The sequence below is a fragment of the Zootoca vivipara genome, chromosome 15 (assembly GCF_963506605.1).
Source record: "Zootoca vivipara chromosome 15, rZooViv1.1, whole genome shotgun sequence".
Lineage (NCBI taxonomy): Eukaryota > Metazoa > Chordata > Lepidosauria > Squamata > Lacertidae > Zootoca > Zootoca vivipara.
Window position 1 is genome coordinate 44,331,833 of NC_083290.1, and position 26,381 is coordinate 44,358,213.

The 26,381-nt window shown below is 46.0% G+C and overlaps 1 protein-coding gene across 8 annotated transcripts in view; it reads right to left on the reverse strand.

The window, feature by feature from the left end:
• BMP1 (bone morphogenetic protein 1) overlaps positions 1–26,381 on the reverse strand; it is a 132,691-nt gene that overhangs the window by 56,599 nt on the left and 49,711 nt on the right. For 5 of the 8 annotated variants that reach the window (XR_004693973.2, XM_035138994.2, XM_035138993.2 and 2 more), the window contains 5 exons: positions 20,866–20,967; positions 16,029–16,190; positions 12,476–12,593; positions 9,388–9,566; positions 8,758–8,863 (listed from right to left, as the gene is read on the reverse strand). Coding sequence is in view for 7 of the 8 variants with exons in the window: in XM_035138994.2 (XP_034994885.1) it covers positions 8,758–8,863; positions 9,388–9,566; positions 12,476–12,593; positions 16,029–16,190; positions 20,866–20,967 (667 nt within the window). In the remaining variant the exon portion in view is untranslated. Of the gene's footprint in view, positions 1–8,757; positions 8,864–9,387; positions 9,567–12,475; positions 12,594–14,048; positions 15,998–16,028; positions 16,191–20,865; positions 20,968–26,381 lie in introns of those variants that run through there. The other 3 variants (XM_035138996.2, XM_035138997.2, XM_035138995.2) reach the window with 3 other exon arrangements.

Genomic DNA, 26,381 nt, shown 5'->3' on the forward strand with positions numbered 1-26,381 from the left:
GCAAAGTATGCTTCAGTAGTTCCGCCTTCTCTCTGCCACCCAATAGCATTTCTCCATCTTCTCCACGCAGAGGACCTAACACTTCCTTGTTCTTCCTCTTGCTTCAGACATAGCTGAAGAAACCTTTTAAAATATTTTTAACCTCTCTTGTGAGTTTTAGCCAGCCTGACTTTCCCCCTGCAACTGTTGGCTATACTCCTCCTTAGTGATTTCCCCTTTCTTCCATTTCTTATACATGCCCCTCTTAACTTTCAGCTCATCTGCAAGCTCCTTATGCAGCCACACTGGTTTCCTTAGATGCCTCCCACTTTTCTTTCTTGTTCGTTTTGTCTCCATTTGGGCCTTCAATATTTCTCCTTTTAGAAACTCTCTTCCATCTTGGACTCCCTTCTCTTCAAGTATTTCTGACCACGGGATCTCACCCAGTAGCTCCTTAAACCTTTTGAAATTGGTCTTTTTAAAGTCCAGAGTGCATGTTCAACTACACTCAGCTTTCCCTTGCCTGTGAATCATGAAACTCAGGAGAACATGATCACTTCCTCTCAAGTTCCTTCCCGTTGGTGAGGACAGGTCAAAGATAGATGATCCCCTTGTTGCTTCTTCCACCTTCTGGGAAATGAAATTGTCAGCAAGGCAATGCAGGAATTTGTTGGACCTTATATTCCTACAGTTAGAACTGGATATGGAACAACTGATTGGTTCAAAATTGGGAAAGGAGTACGACAAGGTTGTATATTGTCTCCCTGCTTATTTAACTTATATGCAGAATTCATCATGCGAAAGGCTGGACTAGATGAATCCCAAGCCGGAATTAAGATTGCCGGAAGAAATATCAACAACCTCAGATATGCAGATGACACAACCTTGATGGCAGAAAGCGAGGAGGAATTAAAGAACCTTTTAATGAGGGTGAAAGAGGAGAGCGCAAAATATGGTCTGAAGCTCAACATCAAAAAAACCAAGATCATGGCCACTGGTCCCATCACCTCCTGGCAAATAGAAGGGGAAGAAATGGAGGCAGTGAGAGATTTTACTTTCTTGGGCTCCTTGATCACTGCAGATGGTGACAGCAGTCACGAAATTAAAAGACGCCTGCTTCTTGGGAGAAAAGCAATGACAAACCTAGACAGCATCTTAAAAAGCAGAGACATCACCTTGCCTACAAAGGTCCGTATAGTTAAAGCTATGGTTTTCCCAGTAGTGATGTATGGAAGTGAGAGCTGGACCATAAAGAAGGCTGATCGCCAAAGAATTGATGCTTTTGAATTATGGTGCTGGAGGAGACTCTTGAGAGTCCCATGGACTGCAAGAAGATCAAACCTATCCATTCTGAAGGAAATCAGCCCTGAGTGCTCCCTGGAAGGACAGATCGTGAAGCTGAGGCTCCAATACTTTGGCCACCTCATGAGAAGAGAAGAATCCTTGGAAAAGACCCTGATGTTGGGAAAGATGGAGGGCACTAGGAGAAGGGGACGACAGAGGACAAGATGGTTGGACAGTGTTCTCGAAGCTACGACCATGAGTTTGACCAAACTGCGGGAGGTAGTGCAAGACAGGAGTGCCTGGCGTGCTATGGTCCATGGGGTCACGAAGAGTTGGACAGGACTAAACGACTAAAATAGAAGGGGAAGAAATGGAGGCAGTGAGAGATTTTACCTTCTTGGGCTCCTTGATCACTGCAGATGGTGACAGCAGTCACGAAATTAAAAGACGCCTGCTTCTTGGGAGGAAAGCAATGACAAACCTAGACAGCATCTTAAAAAGCAGAGACATCACCTTGCCGACAAAGGTCCGTATAGTTAAAGCTATGGTTTTCCCAGTAGTGATGTATGGAAGTGAGAGCTGGACCATAAAGAAGGCTGATCGCCGAAGAATTGATGCTTTTGAATTATGGTGCTGGAGGAGACTCTTGAGAGTCCCATGGACTGCAAGAAGATCAAACCTATCCATTCTTAAGGAAATCAGCCCTGAGTGCTCCCTGGAAGGACAGATCGTGAAGCTGAGGCTCCAATACTTTGGCCACCTCATGAGAAGAGAAGAATCCTTGGAAAAGACCCTGATGTTGGGAAAGATGGAGGGCACTAGGAGAAGGGGACGACAGAGGACAAGATGGTTGGACAGTGTTCTCGAAGCTACGACCATGAGTTTGACCAAACTGCGGGAGGTAGTGCAAGACAGGAGTGCCTGGCGTGCTATGGTCCATGGGGTCACGAAGAGTTGGACAGGACTAAACGACTAAAATAGAAGGGGAAGAAATGGAGGCAGTGAGAGATTTTACCTTCTTGGGCTCCTTGATCACTGCAGATGGTGACAGCAGTCACGAAATTAAAAGACGCCTGCTTCTTGGGAGGAAAGCAATGACAAACCTAGATAGCATCTTAAAAAGCAGAGACATCACCTTGCCGACAAAGGTCCGTATAGTTAAAGCTATGGTTTTCCCAGTAGTGATGTATGGAAGTGAGAGCTGGACCATAAAGAAGGCTGATCGCCGAAGAATTGATGCTTTTGAATTATGGTGCTGGAGGAGACTCTTGAGAGTCCCATGGACTGCAAGAAGATCAAACCTATCCATTCTTAAGGAAATCAGCCCTGAGTGCTCCCTGGAAGGACAGATCGTGAAGCTGAGGCTCCAATACTTTGGCCACCTCATGAGAAGAGAAGAATCCTTGGAAAAGACCCTGATGTTGGGAAAGATTGAGGGCACTAGGAGAAGGGGACGTCAGAGGACAAGATGGTTGGACAGTGTTCTCGAAGCTACGAACATGAGTTTGACCAAACTGCGGGAGGCAGTGCAAGACAGGAGTGCCTGGCGTGCTATGGTCCATGGGGTCACGAAGAGTCGGACACGACTAAACGACTAAACAACAACAAAACGACTAAACAACAACAACAACATTCCTGGACCCAGGTGGCGCTGTGGGTTAAGCCACAGAGTCTAGGGCTTGCTGATCAGTAGGACGGCGGTTCGAATCCCTGCAACGGGGTGAGCTCCCGTTGCTCGGTCGCAGCTCCTGCCCACCTAGCAGTTCGAAAGCACACCAAAGTGCAACTAGATAAATAGGGACCGCTCCGGCGGGAAGGTAAACAGCGTTTCCGTGCGCAGCTCTGATTCGCCAGAAGTGGCTCAGTCATGCTGGCCACATGACTCGGAAGCTGTCTGTGGACAAACGCCGGCTCCCTCGGCCTATAAAGCGAGATGAGCGCTGCAACCCCAGAGTTGGACACGACTGGACCTGATGGTCAGGGGCCCCTTTACCTTTACCTTATATTCCTGGCAGAGTTTGAGTTCCAACAGATATCATGGAGATTGAAGTCTCCTATGACTACTATATCATCCAAGTTTTCAGTCTGGCTTGGTGATCTATAGCAGACCCCCCACAGCAAGGTCACTGTTGTTCTTCTCTTCTACAATTTTTACCCATATATTTTCAATCTGCTTTCCATGCTCCAGGTCATGGATTTCTTCACAAGTATACACATCATTTACATATAGCTAATGCTACTTCTCCTCCCTTCCGGTTTGGTCTATTCCTTTTGAACAGGAATTCCCACATCCTACTTATGGGTCTCATCCCATCAGGTTTCAGTAATGCCTACTAGGTCATATTTGCCATCCTCTATTAAAAGCTGCATTTCGACTTGCTTGTTTCCCATACTCTGCATATTTGTGTAGAGACAACTGAAACCAGGAGTCATTCCCTGCAGATGCTTCCTTCTTGTAGTTTTTTACCCTTTAGCAGGTGGTACCCTTTAGAATACCACCTCACTTTCCTGTGCTTCAATGAAACTATTATCCCCAGTGCCAGGTGCTTTTCTGTCATCTGTAAAGTTTTTCCCTCCCCCTCAGGATCTAGTTTAAAGCTCTGCTGATGAGGTTCGTGAGACTCTTATCAAACACATTCTTGCCAACTGCTATGAGGCATAGCCCATTTCTTGTCAGAAGTCCTTCTTCGAGGAAGCAGAGACCAGGCTTTTTTCAGGGGGGACTCACAGGAACTCAGTTCCTGCATCTCTCAGGTGGGTTCCAGCACCTCTCAGGTAGGTGCCATTGCCATTCTAAGAGAACAAGGGAGGTGTTCGTGGTGAGTTCCAGCACCTCTTTTGCTAGAAAAATAGCACTGGTGGAGACCATGATCCAAGAAGCCAAACCTGCACAGCCAGTGGTTCCTCTCCGGTATTTTCCTCTCTTTCTGGGTCACGACCTTCAATAGGAAGGAGTGGTAAAAATACCACCTGTGCCCCAAGGCTCTTCAGCCCAGAGTCCCTTGTTATACGTTGAAGGCTGTGATGGCAGCATTATTTGTACCCACATGAATAAGAAGGAAGGAGTAGTGGTCAGTGGGCTTTATAATCTCCACAACAATCCCGTGAGGTAGAATAGGCTGAGAAAGGTCAACTGAGGCCGCCTCAGTAGGCTTCATGGCTAAGTTGAGATTTGAACCTGGGTCTTGCCAGCTCTAATCCTGCAATAGTATTTCCAACTGTGGAATTATTTAGACTCCCCAGGCAAATGTTTCACCGCAACGCCCTCAAGCTCTGCCTGGAACAGGGGCAGGGAGCCTGGAGGCTTTGCAGATGTGGTTGGACTACAACTCCCAGCATCCCTGGCCACTGCAACGCTCTGTTTGCAGTACAGTGGTACCTTGGCTTTCAAACGTAAACTGTTCCGGAAGACCGTTTGAGTTCTGAAATGTTCAAAAACCGAAAACTCAAAAGCCGACAGCTAGGCCGCAGGATCTTGCACTTAGTGGAAGCCGCATTTTCTGTTTGAAAACCGAAGCATTTACTTCCAGGTTTACGGCGTTCGAAAACCGAAATGTTCATCAACAGAGATGTTCAAAAACCGAGGTACCACCGAGGTTTCCCTACTGAGGATGGTTTCAAGTTAACCTGGAGGACAAAGGATCGTCCCTGCTAATGCCTGATACAATTCCCCAAGTCCATGCCCATCAAGCTGTCTGACCTATACGGTACTAACCCTTCCTACCCCCAATTCACAAACTGACAGGAGGCTAATGCCAGACAGCTGATATTCTGCACAGCAGGCTGCTCACTTTCAGCCTGGGGTCCTGAGAGGGAAATATCCTCTCTTTTTCACAATTATCCTCTCTTTTCCCCACAATTTTACTTATCAAAAACACAACTGGCATTTACTTGCGCAAAAGCACAGCCACGTGGACATCAATGCACAGAAAAACAGGCAGAAGTGGTCCAAGCCTGAGAGGGAGGCAGAGGGAGCTGCAGGCATTTCACTTGTGCGTAGACTGCCTCCTTCCGCCTTTCCTAAGGCAAACATTTGACCCTGCTCCTGATTCTTAGAGAAATCTGGATTCTGCCTCCCTGCTGCCAGGCCTCATTAGGAGCCTGCCAGGGCTGTTTCTTTGACAGGGGCCTTGGTGTTGGCCTTGGGACCATCACGTGACAAGCCTTCCTCTACGGCAAAGCATGAACTTGTTCAGTAGCTGCTCCAGGATGACCCTCTGGCACCAGACGGTACGCAAGATGCAAAGCAGGGGTTCCTCAGGGATCCGCGGTGGAATATCCCCGTTTTAAAGTGTGTCAAGGCAGAGTGGCTGAGTCAACAGTTTTTCCTCTTCATTACCCCTGACAGCACCCCCCTCCCCTGCTGCTTGTCCCCCAGTCCCTCCACATGCCCTCTGGCACCAGTGCATTCCCTGCCACATAATGAGGCAGCTGTTTCTTTCTCTCCCAAGCTCTCCAGCTCTCGCCTGGGCACATGCAGGAGCCCATTCAGCAGTTTTTTCTGTGTCTGGTTGCGCCTGGACTTAGAAAGACCTACTGTGGTGCTATTCAGAAGCCAGACTAGGAGAGAACAGAACATCAGGGTTCCATGCATGCCTGGCAGCTTGCACATGGACTCCCCTTCCTATGGCCTCAAAGAAAAGAGACAAAGGGTGAATGAAAGTGGTCTCCTGGCGCAGAGAGAGAGAGAGAGAGAGAGAGAGAGAGAGAGAGAGAGAGAGAGAGAGAGAGAGAGAGGGAGGATGGGATTAACAATCTTGTCATATGGCCTTCCTTCTGAGTAATCCCATCATAGACAACACTACGCTGCAGGCTGTGTCACCATCACCATCACCTGCACCTCTTCCTCTCCTGTCAGCCTGCTTCCTTCTTCCGCTTCTCCCATTTCACACTTCCCTCCCCTCTGGCCACCATTATCGCCAATCCTTATAATTCTCCTTGTAAACCAGCAACTATGTGCAGAGTGTGCACGGGGGGGGGGGGGGGAGAGACACAATCTTGTCTGTGGTGCCATACCCTGCTCTGGGAGAAAATGGTAATTCACTAATCCTATGACTTAAAAAAGAAAAGAAAAGAAAAGCTAGAGGCCTTCCCTGATGTTTTAAAGCAAGGGTGGGAAACCTGTGGTCTTCCAGATGTTGTGTAGGACTACAACAACCATGGGCCATGCTATAAACTTTATAGGGCCAAAGGATCAATTCTCCGCCAGAAGCACAAAATCCTCTTCTCGAATAATGGAAGGGGAGGGGTAGCCTTGCCACAAGGAGTGAATCATTATACTTCTGATGACAGGCACTGACCTGGGGGCTGACGTGTTGTGTGCTTGATGGCTGTCCCATCAAGAGAGGCCAAGCAGGCCTCCTTCCAAGGCAACGTTCACCGGCCAGACTGCCTGGCCCGGGGAAATGCTCCGCAGCCCAGGGTGACCACCTGCCCCCTCAAGATGGGGGAGGGGCTGAGCCCCATCCCAGCAGACATGGGGGGGCTGTAGAGGCCTCAGCCCCATCAAGTAGGCAACCCTGCTTCTGATTCTAACATTTATTTATTTGTTTATTTTTTTAAAAGAACTACATACTAAAGAATGAATGCACACCCCAGTTTTTGCAACAGAGGAAGGAATGCTTTTCAGAGAGCTAAACAACAAAATAGCGTGCATATCACCAACATATATATATCTATAATATGATGTCAATTCCCAATTTTAACTGGAGTCAGAAAGAGGCCCATTTCTCAGTGAGGCAGCAAACCTTCCCTTTGCCTGGACCTCTGCTTTCGGCTGCAGGTAGGATTTCACCTCAATTCTATTTCCCCCCTGCACACAGAAAACAAGTTTGTCAGGGAGAAGGCTAGGCTAGAGTCTTTCTCCTTAATACCAGGTTTTCTCTGGGGTGGGGTTTTTCTTGCATTCAGTCACATGAGCTTCCACCTGCAGTCTAAAGTGGTCTAGCCAAGACTCACTGGAAGGAGGCTAGAGCTAGATCTCTCTTCCTGTGGGAGGTCATTCAAGGAGGCCACCTGGTTCAGAGGCCAGACCACCCACTCTTGGTCCCCTCACAGTTCAACCCAGGTTGCTTCCAGACAATCTGTTTACTGAACATTCATCCCGATTTGTTTGCACAAAGCTTATGGAGAGGTTAGACAATGGCAGGTTAAGCAAGTGTGACCCCCCACTTTCTGGTGCATTTTCCTGTCGCTTTCCTCACCACAAAAAGTCAACTGGCTTTCATCCAAAAATGCCTTGTTTGTTTGTTTGTTTATTACCTGAACCAATCTCAAAAGCTTTCGTTGTCAAAAGAAACCGATAGAGCGAAATCTTGTGGGAGGACCACCTCACCCCACACCTTCATATACTGCAATGTGCGCCAGCATGTTTCTTTTTTGAAAGTTACATGAACACAAGATGAAAAATCATTGCAACCAGGCAAGGCAGCTGACTGCAGCTGCTTCCAGACACGGGGCTTCTAGCACTCATCATCATTGTTCTTCCGCTGCAACTGACTTTCTACACTACTGGGGACCCTGAACTTCTTTGGTATGATCCTCCTGCTAGTCCTGCTTCACACCAGTGGATATCACACAGCTGCTGGGGGGGGGGGGAGAGCAGGAATATGCTGTTCCCCTGAGCAGTTATTTGGGGGTGGAGATTTCAGGAAGTTGTGACCAGGAAGGATTCTCCTCTTTTTATATATATATAAAAATTAGCATTATATGTTACAGCACCATAACCCTCTTTCGCTTAAGCAGTGTTTCACTAATATTTTTTTAATATAGCCAGAAAAGCATTTTAATGATAATGTAGAGATTGATTTTTTTTAAAAGAGAGATTATAAAATGGTGTCCACCCAAAAAGTTTATGGTGAATGTGTGTTGAGCTGTGAGAGGTTCACCTGCCAAGTACAGTACTGGCGTTAAAAGAAAAAACACCTCCTTTTTAAAAAACAAAACAAAACAGTAGAGTTCTATTAGGGGCAGCTACACCTGTGGAGAATGTGGTACTCTTCCATCCATCTCAAAAGAGACAAACTTTCTATGGTAAGAAAAAGAAAGAAAGCAGCACTAAGAAAACCTGGAAGATTACACATGTGGAGCCCCTGCAAAATTTGAGGGGGCAAGACATGGCAAATCCACACTAGAGCTGGCAAATGGCTGTTCTTGGGGACATCAATTAGAGGAAAGAGTAGCCGGGGGGGGGGGCAGATAGGAGCCATCAGAACAAGGACTAACTTTAGGCCCCCAAACAACTGGAGTCACTCCTGAGAATGGTTCAGATATAGATTTCCTACTCTTGATGAAAGGGGTTGACTTAGGTATTAACTTCTGATGCCCAGACCAAGTGGGTCTTTAAAATCCCTCTCAGGCTTGCGAATGAAACCAGGAAACCTTTCCCCCAGGGTGTGGCCTTCACCTGAAAGAAGAGCCAGGTGCGCCTGCGCCTGTGTGTCAATGCATATGGGCTGAATGAATGTAAGAAGTAATAGCATCTTGGACTCTCACTTGGAGAAGGTGTTCCTGGCATAGTGCATTATGCTGTCAAAATCGTACGTCTCTCCCAAAGACTCCACCTCTTCATACTCCATCTTCAAGAAGTTATACTCCTGCCCTGCGGAAACAGCAGGAGGTAGAAGCATGAGAAAAGCAGACTAGGCTAAGCTGGCCATGGAGCAAATATCTCTCTCTCATGTATTAGCATCTCCCAAGTCTCCTGCTCACACAGAACTGCCTTGGCTTAGGCTGCTCAGTGATGCTGACTCAGCTATATGCTTCACTGTTTTTGACTCTGCACAAGTTCAGCAGTGAAATTTGAGGTACACATTTGCCAGCTTGTCCCGGGCTCTGCCATTTTCTAACTTTTTCCAATGTGCTGGGCAGAGTGCTCTCAGAAGGAGAATATGTAAGCAGTGCATAGGTAGATACAGTATATACTGTATATATGAGGACAATATGGGGCAAGAAAGCAGCAGAGAAGAACGCTGGTCAGATGGCAAGGTGAGTGGCGAATGGATGAAGAAAGAACAGTGGGACTAAGGACAGAACTCCCATGTTCCACCAGACAAGCATCCTATGCCGGACTGCTCATGCTCATGCTCTAGAAGACTAGAACAGGGAGAAAAGGGGTACTTTTACCTGGCTGGATGTTTTCACGGATAATGGACACGTGCTCATCTCTGTCTGGGCGTGTGTGCTCATGCCAGAAACCAATGACATGGCCCAGCTCATGCACCACAATGCCAAACTTGTCACAGTTTTTCCCAATGGAGATGGCCTGTGGTCCTCCTCCTCTGCGCCCCACATAGGAACAGCACCTGTGAGGAGAACAAGAGAGTGCCAAATTCACTTGCAAATATGCCAAGAACATCTCAGCAGGAAACACAAGCACAAACCTCTTCACTTTTTCCACCATGAGAAGGAGAAGGGTCATTAGAAGGTAAAATCAAACTCCTTTCCCCACCCCCACCCCCTTCCCAGGAGAAGGAAGAACTGGACAAGGGAAAGATCCATGTGACTTCAGAAGATCCCCAGGTGCGCATGGCTAAGAACCCTTGAACACTGCTGTAGGAAGAAGTAGCTATGCCTGACTGGATCTTGTCCATTTCTAAAAAGGGCTGGCAGCAAAGCAATAGCAAACAACTTGAGGCCTGGCACATCTCTCCAAGGGCTCTGGAAACAGGCATCAACTGGCAGCAGGCAGGCAAGAAAGAGATGGCCCTGAGGCAATAAACTCCCTCCAGCCTACATCCTCTTTTATGGTAGATAGGGTACAGAACAAGAAAATGAGAGAAAGCAACATGTTGCAAATCCATGAAGTTTTGACAGGTGGGAGAAAGGCAGCCTTTTAAAAGGTTAAGAAGTCAGTGAGGCTGTGTCTGGCAGCACCCCTGCCTTTCTGGAACCTTTGCAACACTCTCTTGAAGACTTCCTTCTTTAAAAAGTGCCTGTAAGTTAAACACTGGTCATCTTCATCCTCAAATACAAGACCCTAACCTCAGAGCACGCTTCCATTTTTTTCAAACCCAGCAGTAACTAATGCTTGCTGATGGTTTAAGTAATGAGGTCACATTTGGACAGAAAATGTGATCCAGGTGTTTACGTGTAACTACTTTATGTATTTATTAAAAATTATATACTACTTTGATGGTAAAACAACAACAACCCTCAAAGTGGTTTACAGAAAGAGAATTCTCTTTCTCTTTTGCAACCTGCGTTCAAATTAAAGTCTGTTCCATTTTCTGGCCTGGACTAAGATATTATCCACAGAACAATTTTTTTATTGCCTTAGGAGACCTCCTAAAATTCAATCAAAGGCCACATTCGCAAGTAACATTCTTTTAGGGCTACATGGACTAGTTCCCAAAAGGGGGAGTGAAGCATCAAGACCACATGTGACCTCTCTCCTCTTGCTGCAAGGAGGACTTCTGCCAGGCTCAGTTCACTTTCAAAGAACTTCACCTTAGTGTGAACCAGGGATTCTGTCTTACAACCAAGCAATGGTTAGCTTCAAAACAAGCTGCCTTCAAAACATGGTTTATGAATCTGGTTTGTTTAACTAACCATCATTTGTCAGGATTCTTTTACAGCAAAAACAAATTCAGGAGAAGTACTCCCAGCTATGCATAAGGAGCTCCTTTGAATAATGCTAAACCAACCAATGAACCCAGCCAATGCACTGTAAAATGTACAAGCCCACAGATGGACCTGTCTTCAAAGGATGTTTGAGCATTAGAGCTAAACCCATACTTTAACAGTATCTTTCTTTGCATTTTGTATGTTTGGCCACACTCAAGTACATGTGCTTAATAAATTATGTAGTGAGTGACATTGACTTCATGACAGAGCTTGACCACTGTATGGAGAACAGAGTGGCTCAAGGAATGCAAAAGTCACTTAGACCAGCATTCTCTAACCTGGTATTCTCCAGATGCTCTTGGATTCCAACCTCCATCTGCCCTAACCAGCATGGCCAATGTTAAGAAATGATGTGATCTGTAGTCTAAAACATCTGGAGGGCACCAGGTTGGGGAAGGCTGATTGCGACCATAGGTGCATTCAGATGCCATTTATGGTGTGGTGGCTGCTTGTCAATTCACCACAGAGAAAACTATTCGCCTGCCATGCCTAGCTGTGCTATGACCTACAGTTAATTCTGGAGCATAACTAGCCCAACATGTATTCTGCCTGAAAAACACAGTAAAACATAAATAAAAATAATGTATCAATGTAATCAAAACTCTGGACCACAAAAAGCCGAATCCTTCCATCTTAGCATTTCTCTTATTTGCGTAATTTATTAGCATATGTCTAATGATTTATAGGGCAATCCAAGTTCCAACTTGCTCTTGTCCCCTTCTGCTGGCCGAGGCCAAATGGATGCCAGAGAAGTGCCCCTGTTCTGCCACCAGCGCCTTCTGCTCCCAGACCACTGCCAGGTGAAGCAGGAAGCTTGGTGGCGGAACAGAGGAAGTCATTGGAAACTGATGCTCACTCAGAGGTCATTCCTACGCCCAATGATAGGGTAGCGCTCCACCTGCAAAAGAGGTGGCTTCAGTTATGTACTTCTATTGGGCTCACTGGAAAGCCCCAATTTACAGGGCCTTCATTCTAAAATATCAGAGGCAAGAGTCTTAACATTGTTTATCCCAGGACAAAATCCAGGGCCATTTACAGTACATGCATATCAGGATAAAGAAGAACTCCAGAGTTTTTTCCCTTCCACCCGCAAGCCAATTTAATCTTTGTTTCGGCCTTAGAAAATGTTGGGCAGGCATGGAGAGGAGGTTCTCTCAAGAAGTTGTGTTTCCTAGAAGAGATGGCTGTGTCTATACTGCCCACACAGGAGGCAGTGTCAAGTGAGCAATGAACTGTCTTTGACCCCTAATCTAACTAATCCCATAGCTGCCAAGTTTTCCCTTTTCTCACGAGAAGCCTATTCAGCATAAGGGAATTTCCCTTAAAAAAAGGGAGAACTTGGCAGCTATGCTAATCCATACTGGAGCGTTAAGAGGTTTGAGATTATTGTTCAGGGAATTTTTAGAGTTCCCTCTGTCCTTTCCTTTGCCTCTGCCCCCCTTTGTCAAGTTCCAGTTCCCATCAGCCTCAGCTAACAGGGCCAATAGTCAGGCATTCTGAGAGTTGGGAGTCCAGTGTCATCCAGAAAATCAAAGATTCCCCACCCTGAAATCCCATCACACGTTGAGAAGTTCTGTATTTGGCTTACCCACAAGGTCTATAGGTAAACACAATGTAGCTGTCTTCATCATTCCGTTCCAAGAAGGTGACACAGGTGTGCTTCTCCCAGTGGCGCATGGCCTGCCGAAAGACGGCTCGTTGGCTGCCTACAGGAAATAGAGAGAGGCCCAAAGCTGACTAGAGAGGGAAGATGTCTATAGTCCTCACTCTGAGCTGTGTGAGCAATTGAACAATTGTCAAGATGAGCATGTGGAATATATGAGACAGCATATAACAATTGCAATGGCGCTGTAGGAGGAAGTGCCGGTCTTAACCAGAGGGGAGTAGAACTCAGGACTGCTCTCTAGCATCTGAACAGGAAAGGACAAGGTCATCACCAGACTCAGGAATAGAGGGGGCAGGTCTCAGTGGGGACTTAGCCATGTTCCCCACGAGATGCCCATGCTGTTTGTTGGCAGAGCCATAAATATTAATAATTTCAGAACTGCACACATTGCAGAACATAAAAAGTCGTCTGCGTAGGCCCTGCAGATGCTTCTCTGTTGAGATGCAGATGGCATAACCTGGATGTGAGTGTCAGTGATGGCTTGCTAATTTCTGAGTCCAGAAGGGAGCTACTAATAAAAACAAATATAAAATATATGACCTATTTGCCAGAGAACCCCTAATTTTGGAGTTTGCCCTGCTGGTTGCCACATATGATGCTTAACCTTAGAAGCTAGAAAAATGATCACAATCCAGTTTTCAGAGATTCTAAGTATATGGAAATCTAAATTTGTCTGTATCTAGTTTTTTGTTTTTGTTTTTAAAGAAAGCCTAAGACAAGTGAATAAAAAATGAGTTGAATTTGGCCCAGTGCAGAGAGGTGTCCGTCTTGGTAGTGGAGCACAGCATGGAGGGAGTTTTCTCTTGTCCCTAATGCATTGCGTTTTCATGTGGAACTTGGTGTTAAATATTCATAGATGGCTTTAATTTCAAAATTTATGATTCAGTTATTTTAGATCCGATGGTATTGATTGGCATGTTGCTGCTGTCACCATTGTTTTAAATCATTTTTTATCCATCTTGGCTTGGTAGCTACTCTGTTGGTATGAAAGTGGCTGATGAAAACTCCGAACTCATCTTCACTCTCACTAGCTTGCAGGCCTGACTTAAACGGAGGATGAGCTTCCAAGGCATAAGAGCTTCCAAGGCTGGTCAAAACTGGACAATAAATGCCTTACTTCACAACCTGAAATTTAGCAACAGAACATCCAAGTACTTTTTGTTCAGATCACTAAGGAGATGAGGCAATTGGGTTATAACTAACAGGGAACCAAAACAGAGCAACAGCCCTCAGTGAAGCTGCTCCACATGATGCCCAGACTTGAACCTAGAACCTAGATCACTGTTTCTCAAGCCTGGGACTCCAGGTGTTGTTAGATTACAATTCCCATCATCCCTAGCTAGCAGGACCAGTGGTCAGGGATGATGGGAGATGTAGGCTGGATCTAGACACATCAAAGAAGCGTTAAAGAGGTAGAGAACAGGACTCCATGTCACCATCTGGTGGCACAATCTTATATCAAACATACAATGCATATAAATCACTTTTTCTTTACCAGTCTAGCTGAGTCTGTAGTCCAACAACAGCTGGAGACCCAAGTTTGAGAGTGGTCTAGACAGGTAAGGGTCTGTTGCAGCCCCAAGCTGCCTCAGATGGCCTCACCTATCTCGCCTCCTTTCCCTTTCGGTGGTTCAGCTTGGAGAGGAGTGATGGTCAGGGTTCCATGATTTCTAAGATGCAAAGAGCTGGGCAATGAGTGGAAAGAGAACAGGCAAGGCCTTCTAAGGGAGAATGAAGCAGAATTTGTCCCATGCAGGAGCAGTACTCAGAGGTGCCCTTAAAGGCTCATTCTGGAGAACCCCCATTTCTGGAGTTAGGCCTGCTGGTTTTTTTTTTTTTTTGCATTCAATATGCAGCACACTGAGTTCCTGGAGGAGGGGAAACTGGGAGAAGGGTCCATATGCTCTGCAAAGCCTCTCCTACTAGCAGCATTCTTTCCCCTACAGCACATAACATTGTAGGGTTTCTGGCAAGAATGGAGGGTGTGGTTCTCAGAGACTAGCACGGGCACATTCTTACTAATCCAGTTTGTTGAGAATTGATTACTCAGTTAAGGTATGTGGCAATTATTTATTTTAATGCAATCTCAATTACCTAAATCATTAAGATAATCAGATATCTGAATACAGATTGACATGGGATCTACAGACTGAAGTACAGTACAGTATGTGGCATTTCTACTAGAATTCAGACACAGGGGATTTCCCTTGCATATTCCTTTGTAGTGGCATGTACACACTGCATGCTAATAAGTGCTGAGTGCTGAGTTCAGGTGTCTTCTTGTGCACACACAACATAATCCCCAAGTCATCCTCATTCCACGCTACTTGATCGATCAAAAGCACATTCTGATAGGACAGTTATAATCCATTTTGTACCAAGACTGCTCTTCTCAAGCTGCCTATATGTGTACACAGAGGGTACTTTCTCCAGCCCCACCTATTGGGTGACTCCCATAGATGTCAGGTTTTCCTTTTGCTCGCGAGGAAGCCTATTCAGCATAAGGGAATTTCCCTTACAAAAAGGGAGAACTTGACAGCTATGCACTCCCCTTCAACATGTTTAACTTGTCTATGAATGAAATACCATAGGCAAAATAGGAAGTTTAGGTGCCTCTGTATACCAATATACAGTATATTCCTGCATATAAGACTACTTTTTAACCCAGGAAAATCTTCTCAAAAGTCGGGGGGTCGTCTTACATGCCGGGTTGTATTTCTTATACGGCGAGTATATCCCAAACTCTATATTTTAACTGGAAAAGTTGGGGATCGTCTTATACGCCGGAATATACGGTACCTGTATACCTCCTTATATCAGTATATCAACCCATCAGTTCCCAGCCCCTCTCTTTCGAAAAAGTGCACAAATTACTACTACTACTACTACCACTACTGCTACTATTAAGTAATTGAGAGGAGGGGAGTAAATAACACAGTTGTGCATGGATTTGAAAAACATGTCCACTTGCACATAGTATCTGCTATCACACAGAGGTTTTTATCACAACCACAAACTGCAATATACAAAAGCAGACTGTGAAAAAACAGCCCCTCTGTGTTTGAAAGCCTAACTCTCTAAAGGGGGCCATCGTCATATGACATAGCTCTTAAGTCTAGTACAGCCTTTCCTAGGGTGGTGCCCCCAGCTGGCTGGAACTGACAGGAGTTATAGTTCCAAACATCTGGATGGTACCAGGTTAGGGAAGGCTGGTGGAGTATGTCTTGGTATATGAGCATTAACCTGAGAGTAGTACGAGGTTCTCTCCTGAAATGTAAGAGAAGCCAGTTAGTCTATTTTTCATGTTTTGTTTCAGGCGGAATAGTAGGCTTCACAAAAGATGCAGTGCAGAGCAATCTGGCAATCTCTCCACAATATCTCTGCCTCACTGGAATCATGCTGTAGGCCTAGCAGTTTGCTCTTCTGCATCTCTGCATTTTAGGGGAGAATCAGTTTCACAGTGTGTAAAACTTACCACTGAAATTTCCGCTGATCACATAAGGAATGACTCCATCCGGCCACACCCGCTCAAGGCGGGATGTGGCAGCCCGGCGGCTTCGAGGTTGCCCCCGCCCCTGCTTCCATCGCCTCCTCTGCTGCCTCCCTGGTCGCATACTGGTGCTGTTTGAACTGTTCCCTTTGATGGAGACAAGAAAGAGGTTCATGAGCACAGCTCTTTCCCATTTCGTGCAGGGAGAATCCCTAACCCAACTTTCGTTCATTGACTTCAGGGCAGAATTGGCACTCAAGCCCCAAGAGAAAGATAAGCTTGAGTGACCTCCCCATTCCTCCCAAATAGCTGCCTGGGTTTTATTTTTTTAATTAAGTTTTTCAATTTAACAATCCAATAAAGTCCACACTAAAGACATTCTGAATCATAAAATAATCAAACAGTCCAAATATTAAGCCAAATCATAGATCTTTGTTTGACTTCCCATGCTCTGAGGTTGGAGGATTGCTATCATCTCACATTTGTGCTGCTTTCTTAATTAGTCCAGGTGGTTCCCATAAATCAATCTGATGTTAATCCTTCATTCGTTTTCACAGCCTCTGAGTTTGTCCAGCAAGTGAGTTCTATCAAAAGAGTATGTTTCTGTGTGGGTGTTTATTTTCTTCCGTGTCTTTCACTTTCGCTTCTTCATGCCAGTTGTTATCCAATACAACACGTCCCAAAATGGAGGAAATCTGGCTTTCTGCCAATTGTTTCAGGCATATGTCCATACCTTTCCGTTTCGTCTCATACCATAACAGATAAGCCTGTACTTTAGCTAGAAGCCTCAGTTCCCACCTTTCACTCTTAACAGTCCATCAGAATTGATTGCAAATTCATAAATCTTTTCCACACAGTTAACAACTCACACAGAGCATGCCCATTAATTAAGTCCGAATTATCATCTTAAAAAGCAGGGGTTCGCTCGCTCATGGCAGCGACTTTGGAGAGTTGCCAAAGAGACACACAGTGTTTCCCACCCAGCGCCCCTGCCCCCTCATTCCTACTGGATTGGGGGCACGTGTTGAGTGATCTGTGGGTGAAGCTGCCCCCCTGGCCTTGGGGGGGGTTGGGAGGATGGTTACTCCCATCTCATCCTCAAAACATCCCGTGTGAAACGGCAGAGATGTAATCAACAGCAAACCAACCATGGCAAACCAAACCGGAAGTCTCAATGGCTGCCTGGGTTTTAAGTGCATTGAACTGCTTTGCTAATGCTTCTCTTAAGATGCAGATCTCAGTTAACCACGATGTAAGTCCTGTTGAGTGAAAGAAACCACTGGCCCTCTCACCACTTGTTCACCCTCCTTTCCCTCTGGCCCAGAAAAAATGTGATGCGTGCAGACAGTAGATGATGCCACTTGCTTGCTCATTGGTTCTCTGTCTGGCAAACAGTGATGAGGAAGATGAGGACCAGCAAGCACTGCAGCTAATGGCAAAGAGTAACTAGACCCACTGGGGGGGTGTCATGGTGGGGGTCCTGGAGAGTGTCTTGCCAAAGGGCCCACTGAAACTTGGAGCTGGCACCAGATTCCTTATCAACCAATAGTCTAATGCCATTTTTCATGTGTCTAAAGGCCCCTGCTGCCTGCCAAGGTAGGATGCGATACTAGATTAAAGATTGTTTCATATCAATCAGTGAACTTCCGTTTTCCCCTCCGAGTTAATTTTCTCTCCTACTTCTCCTTATCCCCCTCGGAATCCCGCTTTTTGCTTTCTCCTCATTCTGCTGGGACACTCCTTTTTCCAAATTTGTTTTCAGGGCGCAAGACAAGATGTGCCACTATTTACCAACTGAGTGGAGAGTTTTGTTTTTTGAGTACACAGCAAGCAAGCTTTCTCAACCCCAAGGCTTTAACAAGTAGCCCCCAGTGTGGTTAGATCTGAGTTCCCTGCTGCCCTTCCTCCCTGCAATTTGGACCAGGAGCAAAGGCCCCATTGCCAATGGAAGCTTTCTTTCAAATGCAAATAGCAGGTTTAGGGGCTCAGGTTCAAGCTGGCACTGCAGAGGTGCGAGGGAGAATTAAAGCCCATCTCTTCACCAGGGTCACAATCCAAAATGGGGTCCCCACACCTGCTCTTTATGTAAACAAGCTTGAATGGTGCCACATCTGGTTTGCCCGACAGGCTCCTGCCTGTTCTCTTAGGGTTTTCTGTTTCCTCTGCTCAACCAGCCACTGCTAGGGAGGCCTTTCACTGCCCAGTCCCTCTGGGACAGAAAGGCAGGGAAGTCAATCCTTGCCCAAAGCTTCTTGATTATCCCTGCTTCTGCCACCACCACCACCAAGTCTCTCAGTAATTTATCAGATAGCTAGGGACATCACAACTCTTACCACACAAATTGAATCCTATGCATTTTCTTAAACCACTCTTTGTCCAAAAATGCTGACTCCTTGGTCTGTCTTATAAAGCCCTTTCCCATTTTTGTAGGTTAGGTATTTACTGTGGTCTTCAGGAGAACAGCCATGGAAAACCGAGGTGGCAGGTTGGTTGCTATTCTTAAACTGTTTTGCCTGCTGTCATGTAAAGAAAGCAGGCCATTGCATCTTTTTCTAGTGGATGGTATTAAGGGTATTAAGGCAGCTGCAAGACATGGCGAGTTTATTCAGATGCAATGCATATTTGACTGTGAAAAAGCAGCTCCACCCCCAAGCTTTGGCTGGGTTTGTTAATGCAAGAGCAGAAGAAGTGCAAGGATTTATGCCAAGATCTTTATCTCCAAATTGTCTGGAATGCTCTCTATCAGTCAAGCTGCCGCCACAGCCTATAGAAAGCCTGTGACCTGGCAGGAGATCCTACCCCAAAGGCCCAGTGATCTGACAAGGAGATACTCACAGCTAGGATTAGTCCATGCCACACATGAGCAAGGAGTACCCAATGCCTCCCTGCACACCTCACAACATGAACCAGGTCCTTTTCACTGCCCCTTTGCCGTGAAAAGTGGGGCTGGGTGATGGGGGGCTGTGTGCCACATTTGGCCAAAACTAAAAAACAAGCCCCAATACCTGAATAGCCTATGTTTTAAGTGGGCAATTTTGTTGGAATTAAATTATGTTGCTGCCTATATAACATCCTCCAGTCTTTCATCCCTTTCTCTTGCGGAGATTATCCCACAGTTAAACAAATGTCACTGCCAAGGAGATTTCATTTAAAAAACCACCCTGGGCAATAAATCTCCCAGTCATTCCCTCTCTGCTAAAGAAATGCAGACAGTGACATGGGTGTTCTGGAGGATGGCTGAGAGGCAGACCCATGTGAACCCAGTTACCTTTGTCCTGTGCCTGATGGACCTGGATCCTGTCAATATTAGCCATGGACCTCTTCCAGGCTCTCCCAAAGTAACAGCAGCTGAGCTAACAGTGATCTCCTGACCCTTGACTTTCAGCAGAAGCCTGATGAATATAATGCAATCCTATAACACTTTGTTTATCTTTACTGCACTGACTTTCCTCATCTCCATTCAGTCTCATTTTGGAAATCCTTTAGCTAAGATTAGAGTGAAAACTTCGCAAAATGAGTCTACAGAATGGAAGAAACAGAAATCGGGTTTAGAAATGGAGTATCACAAAGCACATCCCAGCTGTCAATTACTGAATTCACAGGAAAGGCCTCCTGAGTTCTGCCTTCTGGAAAAAGGGCTAGTTTGCACAATCAGCAGAATCAAGTAGCAAAGTTTTTTTCTGGACTGTCCTCAAAAGAAAATGAATTAGATATCATTTGCAAAATAGGTTTTAACACAACAAAAACAAAACTGTATTTTCCATCCTGTGCAACTCACCTGTTGCAAGTGTAGCAGATACATTTTTGAAATACATGTGGTGAGACTATAGAAAACTTTAGAAATTCTTTCACGATGGTTCAGAAATAATCTGCGTAATGAAAATTGCACAGTCCAGTTCAGTTACAATTCTGCTATATCTAGAAATTCTGGTTAAATTTGAAATACAAATAAGCAGGGTTAATCTGGGCCCTGCTAGGCCTATATGGTCATCCTACTCAGCAGCTGTTTTATGCACACAGTAGGGCAGCCTACTAATGGGTCAACATGTAGGACACACTATGCCACTGGGGTCTGTTTTGTAGAAGTGGCTGGGACCATTGTGCATATATTTGTTGCTTTCAATAGGACTCATGGGGACCATGCGGCCTAAACAGATCTGAAGGCATCAGTTGTGGAAGTGTGCCAAAGTTCCCTGCATGGGTGTGGAGAAGGGGAATCTTCAACACACCATGAACAAAATGCCCTGTAACAATTTGCAATGGTTTTTGGAGAGTGTGGTGAGTCACTCCTTTGCTTAACAATATAAAATGTTAATATGCAAGCTAGCAGACGATAATTGACAGTAACTGGTGGGTGTAAGCTGCCCAGAGTGGCTGGAAAAACCCAGCCAGTTGGGCAGGGCATCATCATCATCATCATGTGGGTGGGAGGTGGGGGTCCATCACCTCCTCTTCCTCGCTTGAACAGTCAGTAACCCTGAGGCAAGATGCCTACTTCAATGGGCAATTACCAGTTCACAGAGTTTTCAGTCAGTTCTGAAACCGTTATAATGACCGTAAACATTACTATTATTTTTGAAAAGCTAAAGAACCAGACTGAGAATAGCTAAAAACTGCAAAGTGAGAACTGAAGCAAAACTGTACAAGTGATGAGTAATCCAAGCCAGTACTGAGAATCTACCCCTGGCCGTGTGTCAAGACGTGCTATCCAAGTTCCAGTACAAGAGGTCTGCTCATTTGCTCCCAGAAACACGGAAGTCACAGGTTTGTCTCTGTGTGGGCATTGTCTGAGTCCCTGTTGTATGGAGATGTGCAACTGTACCTGAGGAGTTCGTGGCAGTTCTCTCAATGGTATGCTGTGTGAGATCCACCTGGAACATCTTGAGGTCTTCTTCGTCCAAGGCAATGTCTCCTAAAAAGGCAACTGTGGGGGGGTGGAGAGAGAGAGAACTTGTGAGGAAGAAGTTCAGTTCTGATTGCTTTGTTTAGACCTTGAAGGATTTTTTTTTTAATGGATGGGAAAGCAAGACACATTCACCTGCTTTGCATGTGATTTGTGTGAGAAACACCCTGGTCGCCAAGGGGAAGGGGGGAAGAGGTCCAGTATGGGGAAGCAGGAAACAAAAGACCTCAAATGCACATTAGAAACAGTTTATTGAGGCAAAGACAATGTGTTTTTCAGTTTCTTTTTCTAGTGTAACTGAGGTTATGTACACACTGGACTGTTAATGTGCTGATGGATTTCACAGATCTGGAAAAGCTCAGTCAGTAGAGCATGCGACTCTTAATCTCAGGGTTGTGGGTTCAAAGTCCATGTTGGGCAAAAGATTTCCTGCACTCCAGTGGGCTGGACTAGATGACTCTCATGGTCCCTTCCAACTCTACAATTCTATGATCCCAGATTTGCACAAACCTGCCCTATATATAGTGTGTCATTGGAAGCATGAGGTCTGTTGTGGCTGTGCATCTTTAACTTTTTAAAAAAATGAAATACAAGTTTCCAGTATACCAGACTTGCACAAAAAACACAAAAGTAATTAAAAGGGAGTGTTTTGTTCCAAATCACACTTGCATGAAAGGCTATCTCTTCCTTTCCTCCCCATTTCCTTTCCTGCCTCCTGTACCTGCAAGGGCAACTTTTATTTTTAATATAGCTCTTTGGTGCAAGAGCAATTCTGAGCCAAATAGAAAGGGTTTGGTTGTCTTAATTTGTATAGTTCATCTATGTTGAAGATCTGTTCTTTTCATTTGCACTTTTGTGCATGTTCAACCACACAAGCACTTTCAACTGAATACTTTCTCATTGTTTCACATTCACACTAGTGCTCAATGTTTAATGGGGTGTATTTGTACTGTGTGTCCCCTCAGCTAGTACTTCTCCATCCTCCCTCAATTCCAGAAAGCTGAGCTCCATTGTCAGCATGGGCACAGGTATTTGTTTACCTGTGTACACAGCCAATATGTTTAATTTGTTGAGATTGGAATTTTTCAATATATCAGACTTGCAGAAAACAGCAGAAGCCCACTGAAGAGCACCTTGCCAAAAACTCAGCCTTGAAGACTTTTGTCTTGTTCTCTGATTTTACTTTTTAATCTTGCTAATTCAGCATATTCCATCAATTTCCATTCCCTTTCGTAGATACTGCATCCTCCTGTCATTTGGGGGCATAGTACTCTCACTGCCGTAGTTGCATATGGAAACAAATTCCTTTGATTTGGTCCATCTGATCCAGTTATTCCTAAGAGAAAATCTTCTGGTCTTTTGGGGAGAGTCCTCTTCAAAAAACATTTCATTTCATTATGTATCATAAAACCCACTGACAAATACCCCTTCCTTTTGGTCCATGTGGGAACCAATGACACGGCAAGCCATAGCCTCCAGAAGATGAGAAGTGATTTTGAGGCTCTGGGCAGGAAGTTGAAGCAATTAAATGCACAAATTGTCATCTCATCTGTCCTCCCAGTTGAACGACATGGCGCTGGGAGAGAGGGAAAAATAGGGGAAGTGAACAACTGGCTTCGCAAATGGTGCAAACATGAACAGTTTGGATTCTTAGATCACGGTCTGCAGTTTCTTGAAGATGGACTTCTGGCAAGTGATGGGCTGCACCTCACAAAGGTTGGGAGGAATGTTTTTGCCATGAAACTCAAGAACCTCAGCAGGAGGGCTTTAAATTGACTTATGTGGGGGAGGGAGGGAGTGGTCCTGAAGGTAGGAGTCTATCAAGTGCTGAAGATGATCATCCAAATGTCAAGGACCAAATGGAGCAAACAGCACACAGACCTAGTGGTGGGAGGAAAATATCCTTAAATAAGAGACATGGGGGAATGATCAATGGTCTCCAATGTATGTATACTAATGCACAGCGCATGGGAAATAAACAAGATGAACTTGAGCTCTTGGTACAGCAAACTAAATGGTTCAGCAAACACTGAAACCTGGTGGGATGAGTCTCATGATTGGAATGTAGTAATAGAGGGATACAATCTATTTCAGAGAAATAGACCAAACAGGAAAGGAGGAAGAGTAGCGTTATATGTCAGGGATGTGTATACCTGTGAAGAGATCCAGGATTTAAAACTTCAAAGCCAAATTGAGAGTATCTGGGTCAAAATTAAGGGAGAGAAAAATAACAGTGATCTCATTGTGGGAGTTTACTATAGATCAGGCATCCCCAAACTGCGGCCCTCCAGATGTTTTGGCCTACAATTCCCATGATCCCTAGCTAACAGGACCAGTGGTCAGGGAAGATGGGAATTGTAGTCCAAAACATCTGGAGGGCCGAAGTTTGGGGATGTCTGCTGTAGATCCCCAAGCCAAACTGAGGACACAGATGAAGCCTTCCTGGAACAGATGGCCAACCATTCAAGAGGAAGTGAGATAGTAGTAATGGGGGATTTCAACTATCCTGATATTTGTTGGATGTCAAACTCAGCCAAGAGCATAAGGTCGAACAGATTCCTCACTGGCCTTGCAGACAATTTCATTGTCCAGAAAGTGGGAGAAGCAACAAGAGGATCAGCCATTTTAGATCTGGTCCTAACCAATAGTGATGACCTGGTTAGTGGGGTAGAAGTGGCAGGATCATTAGGTGGGAGTGACCATGCTCTTCTGGAGTTTATTATTCAGCGGAAAGGAGCAACCAAGAATACTAAGACTCAAATCCTAGACTTTAAGAAAGCCGACTTCAGAAAACTTAGGGAAACGCTGGGTGAGATCCCATGGACAGAAATACTAAAAGGAAATGGAGTTCATGATGGTTGGGAGTTTGTTAAAAGGGGGATTGTGGCGAATTTGAAACTGTTATGTTATGTTTTTGTTTTGCAACCGACCTAACGAAGGGTTAACCCAGACTCCTGGTTAACTGGCAGCGACATTCCATGGGAGGCGTGGCCTGCATGGGGTTTAAATGAAAAGGGGAACAGTTATGTCAGTTGGCGGTTGGGGTTTTTTTGTGTGGGAGCTTGGGTGGTTGTGGAGAAGGTAGACTTTAGAGTAGATGAAGTAGTGCAGTGGTTCCCAACTGGTGGTCCGCGGACCCCCAGGGGTCCGCGAGCTATGCCAGAGGGGTCCGCAAGACTGGGACTTCTGGCGAGGCAAGATGGCGGCGGGCATGCTGGCGCGGAGCTCCTAAAGTCGGCCAACGTGCCAGCGCCGCCAAATCAGCCCCCAGAGGCGCCGAAGGGGCGCCGAATGGGCACCAAATGGCTGGTGTCTGGCTGAACGCGGCAGCCAGGAGCTTCATGTGAGGCGGCAAAAGCTTCCTCTCCTCTTCTTGCAGAACCAGCGAGACTCCTGCCTAGAGTGGCAGCCTGCTGCCACTCTAGGCAGGAGTCTCACTGATTCTGCCTCAAGAGAAGGAGAGGAGAGGAAGCTCAATGGCCACGCGCCCTCGCTGCGTCGCTCCAGGTGCCGATGCGGCGGTTGGGGCTGCTCCTCCTGCTGTTGGCCGTGCTGTGGGGCGGGGAAGCGCTCCCAGCTCAGGGGGTCCTGAGGCCACTGGCGGCGGTGCTGTCGTCCGAAACCCGCCTGCCAAGGAGCTCCACGCTCGGCAGGGCCTTCGCCCTCGCCCGCCCCAGCTCCACCCTCTCCGCTCCCTTCCCAGGCGCCGAGGCCATGGTGACTCCCTGGGTGTCGCGGGGTCTCCAAGCTCTGCTCGCTCACCCTCCACCTCCTTCCCGTCGCTCTAGCTTCTGGCTAGCGGTGCCCGGCGGCGTCCGCCTCGGCAGCAGCAGCAGCTTGGGCGCAGCGGCACTCGCCAGTTCCCTGGTGCACACTGGAGGCTTCGTGGGAGGCTGCTGGGTGCAAGCGGTGGGTGCCTTCCCCGTGCGGGATCTGGCCAGCGGTGCAGAGCTGAGCCGGGTAGCGGACAGCGGGGCGGCGGAGGTGCAGGCCGCGGTGAGAGCCTCATCAAACCTAAATCCGGCCCTGATATGAAGGGTGGGTTTTTTTGTTCTTTGTTTTTCATAAAACCCTGCCCGTCCGGCTGCCGCGTCCGGATCCCATCCCCCCCAAAGGCCAGTAACTCTGTGAAACAGGGGGGCGGGCACCAGAGGGACCTTTGCACCATGGCACCGGATGGGCTTAAGACGGCCCTGCCCCCAAACAAGCAGAAAGCCACCCAAACCGCAGCCGCTGCTGCGTGGGAGCCGAACCCTTCCCCCGCGCCGGATCGGCGTCATTAAATTTTTTCCAAAAATAAATTAGGAGAGTTGAAAACATCTCGTAAAACAATTGCCAAACACTGTGGTGCAAATGTAAATGAAAATGCAACCCTTGCGTCTTACAAGGTGGCTCAGCTTGTTGCTAAATGTGGGAAAATAATGGACTCAAAGGACAGATTTAACTCATCTCATTAAGAACTGAAAATTAAAACTAACTGTATACTGATGGAGTACTCTGTTGTAACTAAAAAGACTCTTAATTTGGCTCTCACTTTTTAATTTTAGGATTAGGAATTAATGGGGGTCCTTGTCACAATAGCAGCTCAATGAGGGGTCCTCGAGAAAATTTTGTTGGGAACCCCTGAAGTAGTGGATAGGTATTCTGTTATTTGATTACCAAGAACGTTACCTGTGAAGTTAAGTTTGTACCAATGTTACCAGAAAGCAACCATTAAGATTCAAGCCAATAAATATCCATCTTTAAAGTGTCACATTAGTAATCGTCTATTTCATTTTCCAGCTAAGGTACCCAGGAACCCAGGTGGTGGGGAACTCTTTTAAACTGTCAAAACTGCCTTTTAGAGGAGAAAGGTTAGTTTGTGGCTGAGAGTGCACCAAGAAAGGGGGGGGCTAGAGGAGGAGACAGGTTCTGAGTGATAATAAAGTTACCTCAGGAAGGAGGCTAGCTTTACAGTAAGGGAGTTTCTAGTGAAGGGAAACCCTTATCTGAGCGCACATAGGAACAGTCTCATTTATAGCCCCAAGTCTATATAGGTACCTGGTCACGTTTAGGCTGGAAGAGGACTCTCTTTTATTTTTGAAAACCCACAAGTGCAGAGGGTTTAAAGAAAGGCTAGAGGGATAAGGGGGAGGTTTGATTTACCTCAGAAATCCCTATTAGTGCTTTTAATAATTGAGAGGTCAGAGTTATAAGACTGAAAGTGAGAGGGACTTTCGTCGCAGGGATATTAAAAGCACAACTTCAGGCAATACCAATGAGACGGAAACATGGAAGGTGCCTAAAGAAGCCAGGGTGGCTATCTAAAGAACTTTTAGATGAATTAAGATTTAAAAGGGATATGTACAAAAAATGGAGAAAGGGGGAATTCAAACAAATAGCCAGCACATGTAGAAACAAAGTCAGAAAAGCTAAAGCACAGAATGAACTTGCTA